Consider the following 17,601-nt stretch of genomic DNA (forward strand, 5'->3'; position numbering starts at 1 on the left):
GTTTTTCAGAGAGCCAGCAAGTTTTTTTTTTGTTTGTTTTTGTTTTTTTTTACCATTTTCTTTCTCATGGATCTATGAATCCAAAGGGATTTCTTTTAATTATAAGGGACAGTATGAAAATTATTCAGGTGGGGGGAGGCAGAACCTTATGTTTGACTTTTTTAAAAAACAAGACATATTTAGTTTGGACTCTCTCCTTGGCTTGGAAAGAAAATGCGATACACTCCAACTCAACCCTGAATTCAAGCCTAAAGACGAACTTAAAGGTTAGATTAAAAAAAATAAGCTATTAGCTCTCCGGGTCTTCGTTCCCTCAAAGGTCAGCACGGTCAAGACAGCTTGCTATTGGTCAATGGCGCAAATTTGCAAGTTAAATAATATGAGCAATGCAAGTAAATCCATTGATTGCAGCGATTCCTTGGAATTAATTGATTTTGCCACAAAATTTAACCAATTGAAATGAATCAAAGTACATAACCCCTGACCGCACCTTTCCCCTATAATCGTTTTCATACAGTCCCTAACTTGAGTTTGCCGAGTCACGTGCAGGTCGGAGCCCTTTAGCAGTGAAACGTTAACGAGAGAGCAGCTCGCTCACTTTCTCCTCTCCCTTCTTGCTCGTCAGTGATTGATTCAAAGCACTTTGAGAAACACTAAATCCAGCCTTTTCTTATGTTGTGCAGTACTTGGTGTGATAGCCGTGGGAGCTTCACGCCGACTTTACAAAAGATTTTACTAGATGAATGATGTTGTCACCGACCAAACGATGATGTTGCATCAAGCCATTGAAGGATTATGCGTTGTACAGTAAAATGTGTCTACGGTGTATCAGTCAGTAGGTCAACGAGTTGACTTTTGTGTATATAAACTAAAAACTATTAACACTTTAACTGCTTGCTTCTAACATGCAATTTTTAACTTTCTTGTATTTTTTCTGTCTCTGACTGTTATCTGTACAATTTCTTTGAATATTGCAAGAGAACGTGTGTCTCTGAATATACAGTAGCTGTGCATATTAACACTACTGCTACCTATGTTTGGCTTCGACTACGTTTTTCTGTTCAATAACTCCTCCCGGTGTCTTCTAAGATAAAATAAATGGAACATGTGACTAAAAGCTAACCTCTCCCTTTGCTTCTTTGCTTCCTCTTTTACTTGCTTTGACAGCTTTTTACTACATCTAACAGCACTAACAAACTTCTTCTAATGTCACTACTTTTGGATCTATGGACTACTTTTGGATACTTCTTTTTTGAATACTTTTGGAATATTAATAATGTGTTGGAATATGCACGGAGAGACTTTAACATTCAAGTTTCAAATGAATAGTTTTTCCACTCAGACTGAAGAATCATTGTCATCTTTAGTTATAACGTTTAACTTTACTTTAAGCTGCTTATATTTAGCATTTATAAGCAATATAAAGATATTAATGAATTAATGAATAACGTGCATAACTGGTGTTTGAATAGTTTATGAATGATTAATAACAGTACAACCTACAGTATCATATTTAATTCTATATATTTACACATAATAATCCTCAGTGTGTTATAAAAATATGTTTATATACAGGTTTATTCTTGACCTCAGAAATAGTCGTTTGACAAAAAACTCTTCTCTTTCTGGAGTTTTTAGACTCATGACCATCATCAGCTGATGGAGTCATCAAATTTTGTAAATGAATGTATACTTAATAGTGTAATAGTGTAATTATGATAAATACTTCATTAATCAATATAATTATATAATATTAATACATATGTAACACATTCTTCATATAATATATGAAGACATTATTTTACTGTGTTCTATTATATTGTCAGTCATTCATTAACTGTTTATACATCTGCAGTGGTGGAAGAAATACTCGTATCTTTTACTTATATTCAAAACTTTACGTAAGTAAAGTTGTGTGTACAATCTGCAAAGTAATTCGTTTAGAGCTGCGAGGATTAGTCGATTAATTGATAAATCTACCGATATTAATCAGCAACCATTATACTATTTATAATCAAATAATTATTTTACAAATTTTTTAAGTAGAGACGTCAAAGATTCCAACTTCTTAAATGTGAGGGTTTTATGCTTTTCTTTGTCATACATGATAGTAAACTGAATGTTTTGTTTGTCAGATCATCATCTTGAGATGCGTTGGATATTATAAACTGCTTTTTGTTTTCCAACTGTTTTCTGACATTTTATAGACGAAACAATGAATTGATGAATAACCGTCAGTCGGCGTTACTTGCAGAAGTAAATTAGCTTTCAGATAAATGTAGTGGATTTTAAAAAGTACAATGTTTCCCCTCTGAAATGTAAAATGTAAAAGCATAAATTAGCATAAAATGGTAATACTCAAGTAAAAGTACAGTACTTGAGTTACTGTATTTGGTAGCAAATGCATTCATAAGTACTTAAAAATATCCTTATATCTGCTCACAACTACATGTATGAAGTGATTCTTCTATCCGCTGCTAATAAAGTACTAAATGAGGGGTTCTAATAAAGTGTTACCAAGAAGCCATGTCTGCTGTAAAGCTTGCACCCAGTGATCTCTCGGCCTCCTTCTCTTTCTCACACTCGCACATACATAAACAGGGAAAGCCAGGAATGTTCATTCCCCCTTTTTAATTAGCCAAGCCTGGGAGCTCTCATGGGACACAAAAGAGTTCAACTGCTTTTGTTATGCCTGTGGATTCAGCGGTTACCATGGCCACAAGAAAAGTAAAGGCTCAGAATTTGGGGAGTTGAAAGAGGGAAGCTTCATGGTGCCTCCGCCTGTTTTCTCCCTGCCATTCATGAGGCTTTTTCTTACCCAGGGCTCCCCTGCTTTCTGTTTTCCTCACTGCTCGTATTCATAATGTTCACATAAAAGATGTTTTGACTGTTCAAAAACCAGCGTCAGACAATCAGGTCTCAGTTGAAGTGCTCATTTTCATCACTGTTTTCCGCTGTTTTCTTCATCAGGAGACGCCACATACCTTGACATCTTCCGGGAATTCTCCCACATGGCGTCCCACAACCCCGAGAAGCTGAAACGAAGGAGTGTGCACTTCAGGCACTCCTTCAGGTAGTCCGCCAGGCGTCCGGAGAGGAACAAAGTCACGTATACTTGAAAAGTGCAGCAGCCACTTTCCATATAGAGTCACAACTGGGGATCGCTTCAGTTCAACATCACAAGTGATCCTGAGCTTGAAGTTTGAACCGCTTGGAGAAACCTGATAGAAATGGGATCATACTTTCAGTATCATAATAAGTTACCCCGCCTGTTTTAATCCACAGAGAAATTCACACCTTTTAAAGTGGATTAAAGTGAAGAAATCCTGATTTTGATGCTGTTGTTTGTTGTCGCTCAGTGTTTAGAATTTGTTGCATTATATCTGCAAGAGTCTTGTGCTGTTCTTAGATCAACCTTTTATTTTGAAATGGAGGATTTGCTGGTCTTTTCCTCTTAAATGCTTTTATAAATATCTCATTGCTTTTGTACATTGTCAGATGAAACTTAAACTTGTAGAAAATACCAAGCACTTGTTTTTGTTTATTTTCTGTGTTTGTTTTTTGTGTATAAATCATCTGTTTGCTGCATCAGTTTCATTATTCAGATCAACATTCTTTGAAGGACCTTCATCAATACTTTACATAAATATCTGTGTTTGTAATGCATGCATTTACTCCCATATATTATATTTCATACTTAAACTTGAATTCAGCAGTGTTGTTTGGATAAAGAGTGTCATATCATCATTAGTTCATCATCAACAATCCAACATCTTGAAGTCGCAGTGTTATTTCTCTTGATGAGCAGTTTATTTTGTTATGACATGTTTATTTTTGTTGGGTTTTTTTTGTTTTGCATCGACTATGCTGGTGTAGTCTTCGTAATATTTTTGTTTAAATGTACTTTGCAGCACCACTATGAAATGCAGTGCTTATGTTACTGTATACATGCTGTAGAAGCAAAAAAAATGCTAATATATCTGAATGAACAGAATACTGATGAGAGATGGATGGAAATAAAGATTGTCTGTGTTTACACGTCTGCAGCAAGAGATCTTGTTGAGTTTGACTAAACTGTTGAAAGCAACCAGCCACACACACACACACACACACACACACATCACAACATGTAGCTGCAACAACAGCGCCACCTTGTGTTGAAATGTGAGATTAATGTGTTGAAAGTTGACATGAACTCTTTGTATTTTATTTTATCATCATACATAAAGTTTCTGTTGGGAATGATGGTAAGAAAATAAAAAGGATAAACACAGTTTGAAGTCAGATTTTAAATATAACTCACTAAACAATACAGGCCACCATGAGGGGTTATGGCCACGTGTTTCTGATTCTGGTTGATTGAGGTATTATTGGAGAATTTAGTGGGAAAATGATTACTATCCATTCCTAGTATTTAGTACTGCTGATATTGCAGTACTTGGGATGATCTGATGAACTGTTACCCTAACCCTAACCCTGCTTGAACTGTATCCTATGTGCAGTGGAGGAAGAAGTACTCAGATCCTTTACTCAAGTAAAAGTACCAATACCCCAGTATAAAAATACTCAATTACAAGATAAAGTCCAGCATTACATTTTTATTATGTAAAGCTGCAGAAAAATGGCCACTGTGTATTATTATTTTTTATTATTAGATTTTTAATACTGATGCACAAGTGCGCATGTAGCATTTTGCTGTTGTAGCTGGTTTTAACTATTTTATTTATATATATATATTTTTACGTAAAATCTTCATATGAAAAGTGATTTACACTAGTACAATATTTCCCTTGTAGAAGTGTAAAGTAGCATATAGTAGAATTGTAAAGAAGTGTAGTAGCATAAAATGGAAATACTCCAGTAAAGCACAAGTACTTTAAAATGTACAGTACTTGAGTAAATGTACATAATTACATTCCACCGCTGCTGGTTCCTCATTCAGCTGCACTTACACTGATTCAGGTGCCTAAAAATAGATTTAAACGGTGGTCCAGAGTGACACATGTGGAAACATAGACGATCTTTGGCTCTATCACTGCAGCCAACGGTCCGCGCTTTTGACGTACGTCACGTCTCGCCGTTACGTCGGCAGCGTAGGAAGTACGGCGAGCGGACGGTCCGTGATGATGGAGCTCTGTCTGGGCGACAGTGCTCACTGTAATGATATCTGACACTTCCACTGACATTATGCACATTTTGCTCGCTTGACGCGCGATGTGACTGCGGATTCGAGTCAGATATGACTCGGATGCTCGTAGCTAGCTAGCTAGCTGTTAGCTTAGCCCTCATCCATCCTGCTACAGTGAGAGAGAGAGAGAGAGAGAGAGAGAGAGAGAGAGAGAGCTCCAGCAGGCGGCTAGCAGCTGAGCTGATCAGCTGCAGCACCACACAGAGCCCGGCGAGAGGATGATGAGGCCTTAGAAGTCAGATCGGCGACGGTGTGTTCAGTCATCAAATACAGGTATTGTCATTCGTGAGCAGGTGAAGCTCAGGTACTGTCACTTGAAGCGGCAGGAGCCAAAAACCAAAACCCTGACCCAGATGTGTGATCTAGGTGGGGCAGAGCAGGTAGACAGGGCACTTGGTGGGAGCACACATATCAATCAAATGTCACAAGTGTGTGTGTGTGTGTTGTGTGATCAGTCTGGTGATGTTCTAGATTTTTCTAGCCTGGAGCTGAAACGATGAGTTGATTGGGAGAAAAATAAAGCTGTTTTAATAATAGTTAAAAAAAAACCCAATAGTTTCCGTCATTTTTTCATCCATTCTCTGGCTCCAGCTTCTCCCATGAGAGGATTTTCTGCTTTTCTCGGTTTCATGTCTTTGTAAACTGAATATCTTTGGGGTTTGGAGTGTTGCTCGGATGGATCAAGCAATAAAAACATGAAGTCACATTATCAGTCCATATCTTCTGTGCCATAGATGTCCATTGTTGACGTATTTTAAAACACTTGATGGGGGCCACACAGTTGCTCCGGGTGACATGTTCCTCAATGAAATTCAAGTTGGGCAGTGTAGTTTATTTTGAGACAATCAATTAACCGTTTGGTGTATAGAACATCAGAAGACAGTGAAAAATACCCATCCCAATTTCCTTCAGCCTTAAGGTGACTGTGTTCTGTCAGTCCAAAACCTAATAATATTTAATTTCCTGGAACCTTCAAATGTTTAAACCACGATTCATGATCAAAGTAATAGTTGATTTATTAATCGGCAGGTCTTATCTGCATTATCATCATCTTGTCTCTTGAGGTTTTAGACGTCCTGTTGATGGTTGCTGCCGGTCTGTAATCTCGTCCACAGACATGGCGTCGCAGCTCCAGGTGTTCTCCTCTCCCTCTGTGTCCTCCAGTGCCTACTCTCGTTCAAAGAGGCTCAAAGTGGAGAACCCTGCCTGGGATGTGTCCAACCAGCTGGGAGATAATGGTTACTACCAGCAGAGCCCCACCCAGGGGACTGCACCCTCCACTTCTGGCTCCAACTTCAACCCAGTGTACAACTCCAACCAGGTGCAACCGCCGACGGCAGGCTCCCGGGAGCAGACGGTGGTGCGGGCAGCAGACAGCACAGGTAGCCTTCGCGGGCCTCCCTCCTCCTCTTCCTCATCCTCCTCCTCCAGCCGTCGTGTCAAAGACGCCGAGTCCTCCTCCCAGCCGTGCGTCCTCTACCACAAGCAGTACAGCTTGAAGCGGAAGAGCGAGGAGGTGGACAGCAGCGACAGCGTCCAGATTCTGGAGGAGCTCTCAGCCCCCGTGGTCTCAAACCGCACTGGTGGTGGAGGGGGAACCACCACGGCTCAGTCCATAGCACATTCCACTTCCACCACGAAGAGCAGCAACTCCCACAGCGAGGGCGACTACCAGCTGGTCCAGCATGAGATCCTGTGCTCGATGTCCAACAGCTACGAGGTGCTCGAGTTCCTGGGACGCGGCACCTTTGGCCAGGTGGCAAAATGCTGGAAACGGGGCACAAACGAGATAGTGGCGATTAAAATCTTGAAGAACCATCCGTCTTATGCTCGGCAAGGTCAAATTGAAGTGAGTATGCTATCCAGGGTGGATAGATGGAAAGCTCTGCTCATTCTTTAACCCTTAGCAGCTGACTCCCAGATAAACGTCCATAAATGGATGTTAAAGTACTCCAGTGATACAGTGCAAACAGGAACTGCTAGTAACTCGTCCACAGCTAACTCACTGACTCCATGGTAGCATTATGCTGCGTTCACATCATACAGGATGGATGGTTTCCCACGTAAACAACATGTGAGAGTTCATGTCATTAAGACGGTTGTATGATTTCAGAGTTGGCCTTCTGAGGATGAAAATACTGCGCACTGACAACATAACTCCATGTTCGGTGAATGTGGGTTTAATTACATTGAACGTCTTTGGACGATTTGAGGCGCCCGTACATGTTTTGTTTTCAGGCACTTCTGTGTTAGATTAAGTCAGATATATCAGAACTGTTTCCCAGTTGTAATGATGACTTGGAAGTTGATGCTATTTTAGAAGGAAACTCATAATTACTATAACTCCAATATAACATGAACACGGCATTATACTTGAAGTATTATGGGAACTGTAGTTCCAAAACAGATTATTATCCCAGAACAGGATTATCCCAAATAGAAGCTAGACAACTTATTCTGAAAATAACAATATGCCTGGTTAAGACATGTAATGACTCTGCTGGAAGCCTGTAAATAAAGGGAGGGAAATTAATCCATTAATGAACCCAATCATATGTTCCTCCTCCTCTTCCTGTAGGTGAGCATCCTTAGCAGGCTGAGCACAGAGAACGCCGATGAGTTCAACTTTGTCCGCTCATACGAGTGTTTCCAGCACAAGAACCACACGTGCCTTGTGTTTGAGATGCTGGAGCAGAACCTTTACGACTTCCTGAAGCACAGCAAGTTCAGCCCTCTGCTGCTCAAGTGTATACGGCCTATCCTGCAGCAGGTCGCCACGGCGCTGATGAAGCTGAAAAGCCTGGGGCTGATCCACGCCGACCTGAAGCCTGAGAACATCATGTTAGTGGACCCTTTGAGGCAGCCGTACAGAGTGAAAGTCATTGACTTTGGCTCCGCCAGCCACGTGTCCAAAGCGGTTTGCTCCACCTACCTGCAGTCACGATACTACAGGTGAGTATGTTAGCCTGGGCTGTACAGGAGGGGCTTTGAATAATCACTTCATAGTGTTTGTAATATGGAAATTACCTGCTGTGATCTTGACGTTTGATGATTTGCACATTTATGTTCTTGCAGAGCTCCGGAGATCATTCTGGGCCTTCCTTTCTACGAAGCGATCGACATGTGGTCTTTGGGATGTGTCATTGCGGAGCTGTTCTTGGGATGGCCCCTTTATCCCGGAGCCTCAGAGTACGATCAGGTCGGCAGCGCTCTCACACATATTCATTTTCTTTCTTAATAGGAAATAAATACACATTATCTTTAAAGAAGTAGTTTGACACATTTCTTGAGCGGTTGCGGTGGCTTCCTGGTGTCTCTGCTGGTTGCCTAGCAACCTAACAGGGATTGACGTTTTTATAGTTCTGTGTATGGAATAAGTAAACAAGGTATAATGTGTATATTAGGCATTTTTTTAACCTTTGGACAGAACCAGGCTAACTGTTTCCTCCTTTTTCAAGTCCTTATGCTAAGCTAAGCTAAGCTAACCGGCTGCTGGCTGTAGCTTTATATTGAACAAACTGATATGAGCGTGGTATCGACCATGTCATCTAACTCTCAGCAAGAAAGCGAATGTGTGTATTTCCCAAAATGTCGAACTATTCCTTCAAGGGGTTGCATCACCTTCTCTGACTGCGAATGTGTACAAAGTGTGCGATTGCTGTTTTAGGCTGTTCAGTTATAGTGAATTTGTCAGGGTGTCTGACATGAGTGGATTTTGATTTAAATACTTTTTTTCACTTATTAATCATTTAAAAATTTCAAAACATGTTTGTGAGTTAAACGTGACAGTTTAACTGAAAAAATGACTCATTATCAGTTTTGATGTTTTTCATGGGAATCACAACCAGCCCTGAGGAGGTATCAACTGTAAAAACTGCCAATATAGGTCACATGGTTTACATCTGTCTCACACTAGCAACTGACTTATTTTCTTCCCGATTGTCTCTCTCAGATCCGTTACATTTCCCAGACCCAGGGCCTTCCAGCAGAGTACCTGCTGAGTGCAGGAACCAAGACCAGCCGCTTTTTCAACAGGGGTCCCGACTCGAGCTACCCCCTCTGGAGACTCAAAGTGAGTGACATTTCGGAGACGTTCTATCATTATCATCATCAGTGTTGTGCAAGTTCACACTTCACAACAGCTAGCTCAAAGTTCAGTTTGCACAGATTAAAATGAACCACCTCCTACCCATCCACCCCCAGCCCCCAATCATTGCCACTGCCGACTTCCCAAACTGAATGAATTACTGTATACTGCTATAGAATCAAGATGACTTTTAAAAGTCAAGAAAAAACAATGTGTGTATATGTTTTACCACTTAAACAATGTATCATGTTAGGTACACTGTAGATGCACTGTAGGTACACTGTAGATGCACTGTACTGTAGATGCAACAGAAATTTTATTTAACCTACATGAACCAAATTATGCAGCAGCTCAAAAACATAAAATAGATTCATGTGCTTCCAAGCGAGCTGGTACAGGCTCCACCTCTGGCTACATTACACTTGCTAGCTGAAAGATGTGCTATGATTTCAGCTCTGCAGAGGACACAATTTAGAGAAAGCAATAATGGTGAAAAAAAAAAGAAGACCAGGCTCTGCATCTAAAAAAACTCCAGGAGAATATTCTAAACTGCAGCTACTGTGAACACCACAGTCCAGAAGATGCCAAGTACCAACAAGATCATGTGTACCATTAGCCACCCACGCAGGCAAGCCGGTTGCTGTAAATCCTTGTTTAAGTTCACTTTCATTAGTTGCAAACGGATACGTTCAGTTCACCGTTCACCAAATATATGTGGTTCTTTTTCTGCAGACACCTGCAGAGCACGAGGCAGAGATGGGCATCAAGTCAAAGGAGGCGAGAAAATACATCTTCAACTGTCTGGATGATATGATGCAGGTGAGGAAGGAGCCGTTTAATTTGAGATCCTGCAGCTGACATTAATATTGTTGCTGGAACTGGTTCTAAATCTAAATCCCCCCCCTCTAGCTGTATGCACAGCACTGTTAAGGCCAACAGAAGTCAATGTTGGCCAACATTGGGTGTACCAGGACCTTTCACACTTGGCAGTTTGACAAACACAGACTTCTTGTTGCTCTGCAGGTGAACATGATGAACCTGGAGGGGACCGACATCCTGGCAGAGAAGGCCGACAGGCGGGAGTTCATAGACCTGCTGAAGAAGATGCTGACGCTAGACGCAGACAAACGGATCACGCCCATGAAGACACTGAACCACCCCTTTGTCACCATGACACACCTGCTGCACTTCCCTCACAGCTCACAGTAAGACAACAAGTGCAGGATTGTGCTGATGCTGAGCTGTAGCTGTTTTTCATAGAGGTGTTGAAGTTATGTTTTTGTTTAGTTGTGATAAGTAGTAATGATTGTGGTCGCTGTGGTTTAGCTTTGCAGTTAGTTTCCAGGATTCTAGACGTGTTCGTGTTTGACTTTTAATTTCTTTTACAGTGTGAAGTCCTGCTTCCAAAATATGGATATATGCAAACGCAGATGCAGCGCCTTTGAGAATGGAAAAAATATGTTTGCCAGCAACAATACACCAAGTGCAGCCACCAACCTCACTGTCACCTTCAGTAGCCAACTAAACCAGCACAATCAGGTGAGAGCATTATCTCTGATCTGCCTCAGGGTCACTCTGTTCTTTATAACTTTATTCTGGTTGATCCAGTTTTCTTTTGTTGCAGGTATATCAGTCGCTCTGTAAAGTGATGTTTCTGGGGCCTCATTTATTAACTGCGTGCTTAAACCATGCATACGCATAGAACCTAATTTATCAGTTTCTCTTTGTGCTAGAGAGCGTGAGTTCTCAAAGACGTGCATTTCTATGTGGAATACAAGCTAATCATTTATTTAGAAAATGACACCATTATTGCCTCTATTTCGTCTTGTTTCTTTAGCACTGCACCACCGAGCGCTTCTGGCTGCACATAAAACACATTCAGTTGAATCAATCTGCATTAATTAGCATTAATAAACTGTTATGCTTCAGCACCATTTTAATTGATTTAACTAAGCTGCATACATTTTTCTGTTACGCTAAAACTGTTTAGGTGCAACAGTTGAAAAGCAAATTAAAACAAATTCGTAATGGCATTGAAGTGTAAAGTGAATCATCTGCTCACATTCTGTGTCTTCATTTATCTTTGTACAAGGTGCTTGTTGAAGTATCAAATGAAATGGTTTTGTTTAGCAACATTTTATTTATTTCTGTGGTGATCTCGGAGTTTGACATTAGACATTATGTTAACATTTCACTGAAACCTGTCTTTTCACTCGCAATTTAACTGCATTTGCTCATAATAACTAGTTATATAACAACAAATGTAGTGTGGAAATAAAAAACAACAACACACCATTAACAATGCAGGAACAAACAAAATGAGTCTTTCGTCCATAAACCTGCTGGTGAAACGTTCCCAGACGCCTGCTCCCGGGACGCTACAGTATCTCATATTTTTCGTCTTGATCTTTCTTGGCTGATACTTTTGTCCACAACAAGTTCTCAACATTAATGCAACTTTCAAAGGGATGTGGCTGATAATGTGTGGGATTCAGGAGGTGTTTCTGTGTGGAAGTGAGCCTCTACATGCAGCTGCAGATGGATGTAGAGCAGAGGAGATCATTGCATGGTGTTCCTACACACACATTTAAAACTTGTTCTCCACATGTTTTGTTAAATGAGGCCCCTGGACTTTCTTGCTGAACCTGTCTCATCTTTTCAGGCATTGAATAAAGTTTTTTCTGCATGTTATGTCTTACAGATGGCCTCTACAGGAGGCCAGTCCCTGTCCCTCAGCAGTAACGTCCCGTTGCTGAACTACCAGCCCGGCCTCTACCAGCAGGCCACCATAAACATCCCTGGCCTAACCCAGCAGGGCGTGCCCCTGCAGACCAGACCCACCCAGCTCTGCACCCAAACTGAGCCCTTCCAGCAAACACTCATAGTTTGCCCGCCCACCATCCAGGGTGAGACTGCAAGATGTTAGTGTCACGCTGCTTCAATGACAAGAAATATTGAAATTACATTCAGTTGAACAAAAGACAGAAACCTTTCACTGATATTTTGCTTTTGTGCAGCTAACTTTATAATCTCTAAATGTCTTATGTTCTGCATTTAGTATTTCTTTTTGTATACATTTCTACACGATGTAATGAAATTATTTGACATAATATAATCTTTTTTTATAGGCCTTCAAACATCGAATAAGCCCTCTGGTTATCCAGTGAGGATGGACAACTCAGTGCCCTTAGTTCCTCAGAACCAGTCGTCCCAGTCTCTTCACATCCAGCCTGGCATGCTGGCCCAGGTACGACCCATTTTCATTCAGGACTTCCATAATTTATACTTCCACTCCACTACATTTATCTGACAGCTGTTTAACCAAACAACGGCCAAGTTTCATTTTAGCATTTTGGCAAATAACACCTGATATAATCTGCTGCTGGTGACGTCATTTAAACCAGTGAAACTGACCGTCAGCAGTAAAACATTAGTTTAGTGAATCCAAAATGGAACCGGCTGTTGGACCAGACCCCGATGACCCTCTGCATCTGTGCTTTGGTTTGTGTTCGTGTGGTTGGTCATGTGTTTTTCTTCAGATATATATCAAATATATATCAGTATTCTTGCTCTGATGGTTTTACTAACTGAAAACTCTTGATCCAAAGCAAAGACTCTCTCTTCTTTAGGGTTCAGTAGAATATTGAGCAGATCTGTTCCAAAATGTGTCCTCTCAGTCTGTTTGGATGTCTAAACACCTCCACTCCTTCCACCCTCCCCTCACACCTCCTCCCAGGCCTTCCTCGACCCCCTGCTGGTAAGCAGCCTGTACGCCTCGGTGGCGGGAATGCCGCCTTTAGGCCTTGGCGGTCTTGGCGGCCTTGGCGGCTTACTGGATCAGAATGCCTCCATGCTGGTAAAACACCATCATCACAACCGCCACCTTGGTTGAAATCTCTTCTTCCTTCCTCTTAGCACATGTATGTCAGCGGTGTGCAGCAGAGCGCGGGATGCATTCGCAACTCATCCGTTTGGTTTGTGCTTCTGCTTGCAGCTTCAGGGACCAGACGTCTAAAACTGTGTGTACGCAAGACAGAAACACGCCTCCTTATACTAACTTTTATAACAACTGCAGATATCTGAAGCTAAAACTGACGTATCCATGAGGTGCACATATTCTTCTTTTATAAATACCAGTTCATTCCTGTTCCTCAGTGTTTAAAGAGGAGCAAATTTGAATGCAGGCTCTTAAAGAGTTTAGAAGAATATGTAAAGCTTGTTGCCAGAGAGCGTGCGCAGTATTTGCATTGTTATAGACTATAACTCTTTAAGACTGGATGCAACATATGCGTTTATTAACAGATTATTTCCAAGTTCTTTTCTTTTTGGCTGATGCCAGTACACTCATTTGAGTGGAATATGTCATTGTGTATACGCACTATGACTATTATACATGATCAATGTCTCAATAACACTGTTTTGGCAGTACTGTTTTCCCCTGCTCCCGGTCTTTATGCTATGCTAAGCTAAGCTAACTGGCTGCTGGCTGTGGCCTTATGTTTAACAGACAGACAAACTCTCTGCCAGAAAGTGAACAAAATTAATATTATTTCCGAAAATAATATTCTTTTAAAAGCTTCCTTGAAGATGCTGACTGCCACACTGCAGCCTCTAGTGAGACATTTTTGTAAATATCAAAAGTAATCACAGACGTAGAAATTCACAGAAAGTTAAATAATATGTTCGAAATTGGCTTTTAAAACCACTGTGTACATTTCCGCCTCCCAGTTGTAGATTAAAAATAGACGCACACACAGCTTCCTTTTCAAAGCTTTAAACGCGTCCGCCAGCATTTATTTTTAAAAACCACGCCGTGTAACAGATGCTAACAGATGTTAGCAGTGGGACCTTCATTTCTTCCTTTCCGTATCTCAGACTAACATTCCCTTCAGTTCCAGGTTGGCCGTCTTGTTTCTGGACCTTTTCTGTTTTTCACAGCGCAGGACTGTGTGGCATGCATGCTTGGCATCAGAACCTGAAATGTTGTGTTTCTCTTTAACCTTGGTTTGGTATTTACTGCTTCTTAATTCTCTTTCATCGCATTTCCTTCTGAGCAGTAACAAATGCGGCTCTTTCTGCACAGGAATAAGTGGAAAGCGTAAAAGTTGGTGGAACGTTTGTCTACAAACTGCATGTGCTCATCATGCCTTTTATTTCAGTATGATTCTCTAAGAAAATAACTCTATTGTATTGTAACTCTTCTATTGTACTGTGGTCTACACACTGCAATTTGCCATCTTCTGCTGAAGTTTAAGTTTATGTGTTTATGTATGTGCATGTGTGTGTGTGCATACAGCAGGGCTGGCCAGCAGGCACACAGCAGATCCTCATCCCCTCCACATGGCAGCAGATGCCAGGCATGGCCATCCACAACCCGGGGCAGGCCGTAGTGCCTGACTCACCCATGGGAGCCTCCATCTCCGACAGTCAACAAGCTTCTGGCTGGAGGTGAGTTCAGTCTAACGGGACTCTGTGTCTTCATGTTGCATTTAAAAGCAAAGCTTCAGGTCATTCTAATATTAAACTGCAGTTGCAGTTTTAAAATAAGCAAGTTAAATGTGTCTGTCCTTTTCATAGGGGTCGTCATGGGAGCCAGTACGATGGCGTCAGCCAGCAGGACTCTGGCGTCGGCCGTCACGCTGCCTCCCAAAGCCACAACTCAGGGGCCGCTCACTCCAGATCCCAACAGGGCAAGAGGTCAAAGGCCCGACATGCTGAGAGCAGAGCCAGGTATCCTGTCAGACTGTCATACATTCACATTATCTGTTGGGGGCAGGTCGACCGTAAATTGTAGTGTTGGTTGTTTGATCCCTGGCTTCTCCTGTTCAGTTCTTCAAAGTGTCCTTGAGCAAGACAGACATTAAACTGTTAATCTGCTGTCAGAACATAGTCATTACAAAAAAAAGCCCATTACAGTTTCTCATGAAAAGACCAAAACCAAGTGTTTCCAAATCCTGACATATAGTTTAGCCACACATCAGTGAGCTGTTGCATGGGGTGACATGGTCCTTTATTACCTTGAACAGACTTTATTTTATTTTGAGACGATCCCACATACTTAAAAGACTTAAGTCTTCGGTAGGAACAAATGTGCTTAGAGCCACAGACAGTGTAGGAAAGTATCAGGAGACGGACTAACACATTTGGGGGGGCTGGTTTGGTCTTTCATGGGATTTGTTGTCAAGAAAAATATAGAGCAACACCAGCGCGTAATGTTTATAATTTTCTTTTATTTATAATGATATGATAATGTACGATTATTTAATATAAGAATTGAAAGGTTATTTGAAGCAAGTATAAGCTGTAAAGGATATGAAATGTCAAGTCAATGTATTTATATTTGCCCTTGGGCTTTACGGTCTGTACAGCATACGACACCCTCTGTCCTTAGATTTGAATGAGAAAAAAACTCCCCCCCAAAAATTAGTAAGGCAGTGATGAAGCATCTCTCTCCCCTTTAGGCTTGTGTCGTCAGTGCTTTCAGCCACCACTGTGGTCCACAACACTTTTGCCGGTGACCAGTCTCAGCCCATCGTCATCTCTGACACACCGAGCCCTGCTGTCAGCATCATCACCATCCACAGCGACTCAGAGGATGAGGATGACAGGAAGTTCCCTGCTGCCTGGTGAGCTCATTTCCTGTCTGTAGAATAAGCATTTTTATAACTCGGTGTAAAACTGAGAGGTTTTATTTTGCTGAAATGGTTATTGGTTCTTATCTTATTCTCCCCTGCAGCTCTGGAACAAGCCAGAGGACCAATGTGATCAGCTGTGTGACGGTACATGACTCCCATGACTCTGACTCCTCCACCAGCAGCCCCCTGAGCCCCAAGACCACCTCACAGCCCACCAAGTCTCTGGCCATCATCATGCCCTCTGTGAAGAGCCAGCCAGGGGAGAGCACAACCCACAAAGCTCCAGCAGCTCCAGGTCCTCGAGGGCAGAGACCCACACTCGCATTTCTTTGAATTCCATCCAGCCATGAACATCATTATTCTCCAGTCTTTGTATATTAATTTGATTTAAAATGATGTGGTTAATGTGTTTGCAGCTCTTAGATTGACAGGTTAAACTGACATGACACATCCATTTTACTTCCAGCAGCCGTAGTATTTACTCTGTGCTCACAGCTCTCTTTGCACTGGTAGATCAAGCTACATGTGGCTCTGGAAAGTCCAAGAAGGGGTCAACTCAGCAGTCCAGTCGGCCAGGAGATTCCAACACTGATCGCCATCAACGGGCTGCATCCAGCAGGTCGCAGCCTCTTAACCTGAGTCAGGTAACAGCTTTCAGTACTCACACTTACGTTACGAATTTCCATTTCCTGCCACCGCACCGAAGTGCCCATTAAGAGTGTGTTGAAGTTTACCATCCTGTCATTCGCTCAAATACATGGCTCAGTCTGGGACAGACCCTGTTTCACCAGCGTTCTCTGTTGTTTCAGGTACAGCAGTCTGTGCTGTCATCATCCCAGGACCATACAGGAAGTAGTAGTTCCCTGAGGCGGCAGCCCACGTACCCCCCTCCCGTCTCCTCCCACTCATCCTACAACACTCTCTTCAGCTCAACCCCGAACCTGTATGCCTACCCGGCATCTGCCGCCCTGGCCTCTGTGTCCCAAGCTGTGGACCAGATGCAAGGTGGCTCATCCCGCCACAGCAGGCCGAGCGGGGCTTACTCTTCCCTGGCGCTGCTCCAGAAGAACGGCAGCCTGGCCCTAGGAGGGTCTGCTCCAGGACAGTATGGCAACCACCCCCAACAACAACAACAACAACAACAGCAGCAGCAGCAGCAACAGCAGCAGCAGCAGCAGCAGCAGCTGGGAGGGCAGCCTTTCCACCACTCCACTGCTACTTACCAGCGAAAACTCAACCAGTATCCCTTCCTGTAAAGACTGACGGCTGCTTGAGACAGAAGCTCTGCATGAAGACCAAATGGAGACCGAGACTAGAGAGGAGCACAAGCTCATCACAGGTGGCTGTGACTTATTTTCAACTCCACTTTTAACTTTCCTTTACTGTCCTCATGTCTCTGATTATTTTGGATAAAATAATCACAGAACGTATTTATATTTTAATCACCGTCCGTTTTTTCTTTTCTTTTTTATGTATTCCAACTTTGGTTTCTTACTGTTTCAAACAGCATGTTAACAGCAACAAACAGTGCAGTCCGTAAGTATCTGAACAGTGACACATTTCTTGCAGGACTTATATGTGATATGATATGGAGTAGCCAGCCAGGGGGGTCCGGAGAAACATTTTGGCCGTAAAAGTCCAACTTTGGTGGCCTCTGGCACATTCTAATGCCACTATTCCATTACGTCATA

General features: G+C 42.1%; 2 protein-coding genes across 2 annotated transcripts in view; both read left to right on the forward strand.

Annotated features, from left to right (window-relative positions):
• The window catches only part of LOC139288568 (arf-GAP with coiled-coil, ANK repeat and PH domain-containing protein 3-like), a 36,559-nt gene extending 33,482 nt beyond the window's left edge, over nt 1–3,077 (forward strand). The window contains exon 25 of the mRNA XM_070909886.1: nt 2,971–3,077. Within this exon, the coding sequence (XP_070765987.1) occupies nt 2,971–3,077 (107 nt within the window). The remainder of the gene's footprint in view (nt 1–2,970) is intronic.
• Nucleotides 3,078–6,303: 3,226 nt separating this feature from the next.
• Nucleotides 6,304–17,166, forward strand: hipk1a (homeodomain interacting protein kinase 1a). The gene is made up of 16 exons (XM_070911155.1): nt 6,304–7,037; nt 7,767–8,140; nt 8,264–8,387; nt 9,141–9,260; nt 10,008–10,094; nt 10,299–10,480; nt 10,664–10,814; nt 11,977–12,181; nt 12,404–12,522; nt 13,012–13,131; nt 14,572–14,723; nt 14,853–15,005; nt 15,737–15,901; nt 16,012–16,205; nt 16,424–16,554; nt 16,720–17,166. Exons 1-16 carry the CDS (start codon nt 6,306–6,308, stop codon nt 17,164–17,166), a joined length of 3,456 nt encoding a protein of 1,151 aa, XP_070767256.1. The 5' UTR covers nt 6,304–6,305.
• The last annotated feature ends 435 nt before the right edge of the window (nt 17,167–17,601 follow it).

Source organism: Enoplosus armatus, chromosome 8 (assembly GCF_043641665.1).
Source record: "Enoplosus armatus isolate fEnoArm2 chromosome 8, fEnoArm2.hap1, whole genome shotgun sequence".
In the NCBI taxonomy this organism is placed as follows: domain Eukaryota; kingdom Metazoa; phylum Chordata; class Actinopteri; order Centrarchiformes; family Enoplosidae; genus Enoplosus; species Enoplosus armatus.

Excerpts from the sequence above, each read along its gene's own strand:
- hipk1a (XM_070911155.1), top strand. The coding sequence starts at position 6,306 with ATGGCGTCGCAGCTCCAGGTGTTCTCCTCTCCCTCTGTGTCCTCCAGT. Across the intron at positions 8,141-8,263 it reads CTGCAGTCACGATACTACAG|AGCTCCGGAGATCATTCTGG; the intron begins GTGAGTATGTTA and ends ATGTTCTTGCAG. Across the intron at positions 8,388-9,140 it reads GAGCCTCAGAGTACGATCAG|ATCCGTTACATTTCCCAGAC; the intron begins GTCGGCAGCGCT and ends TGTCTCTCTCAG.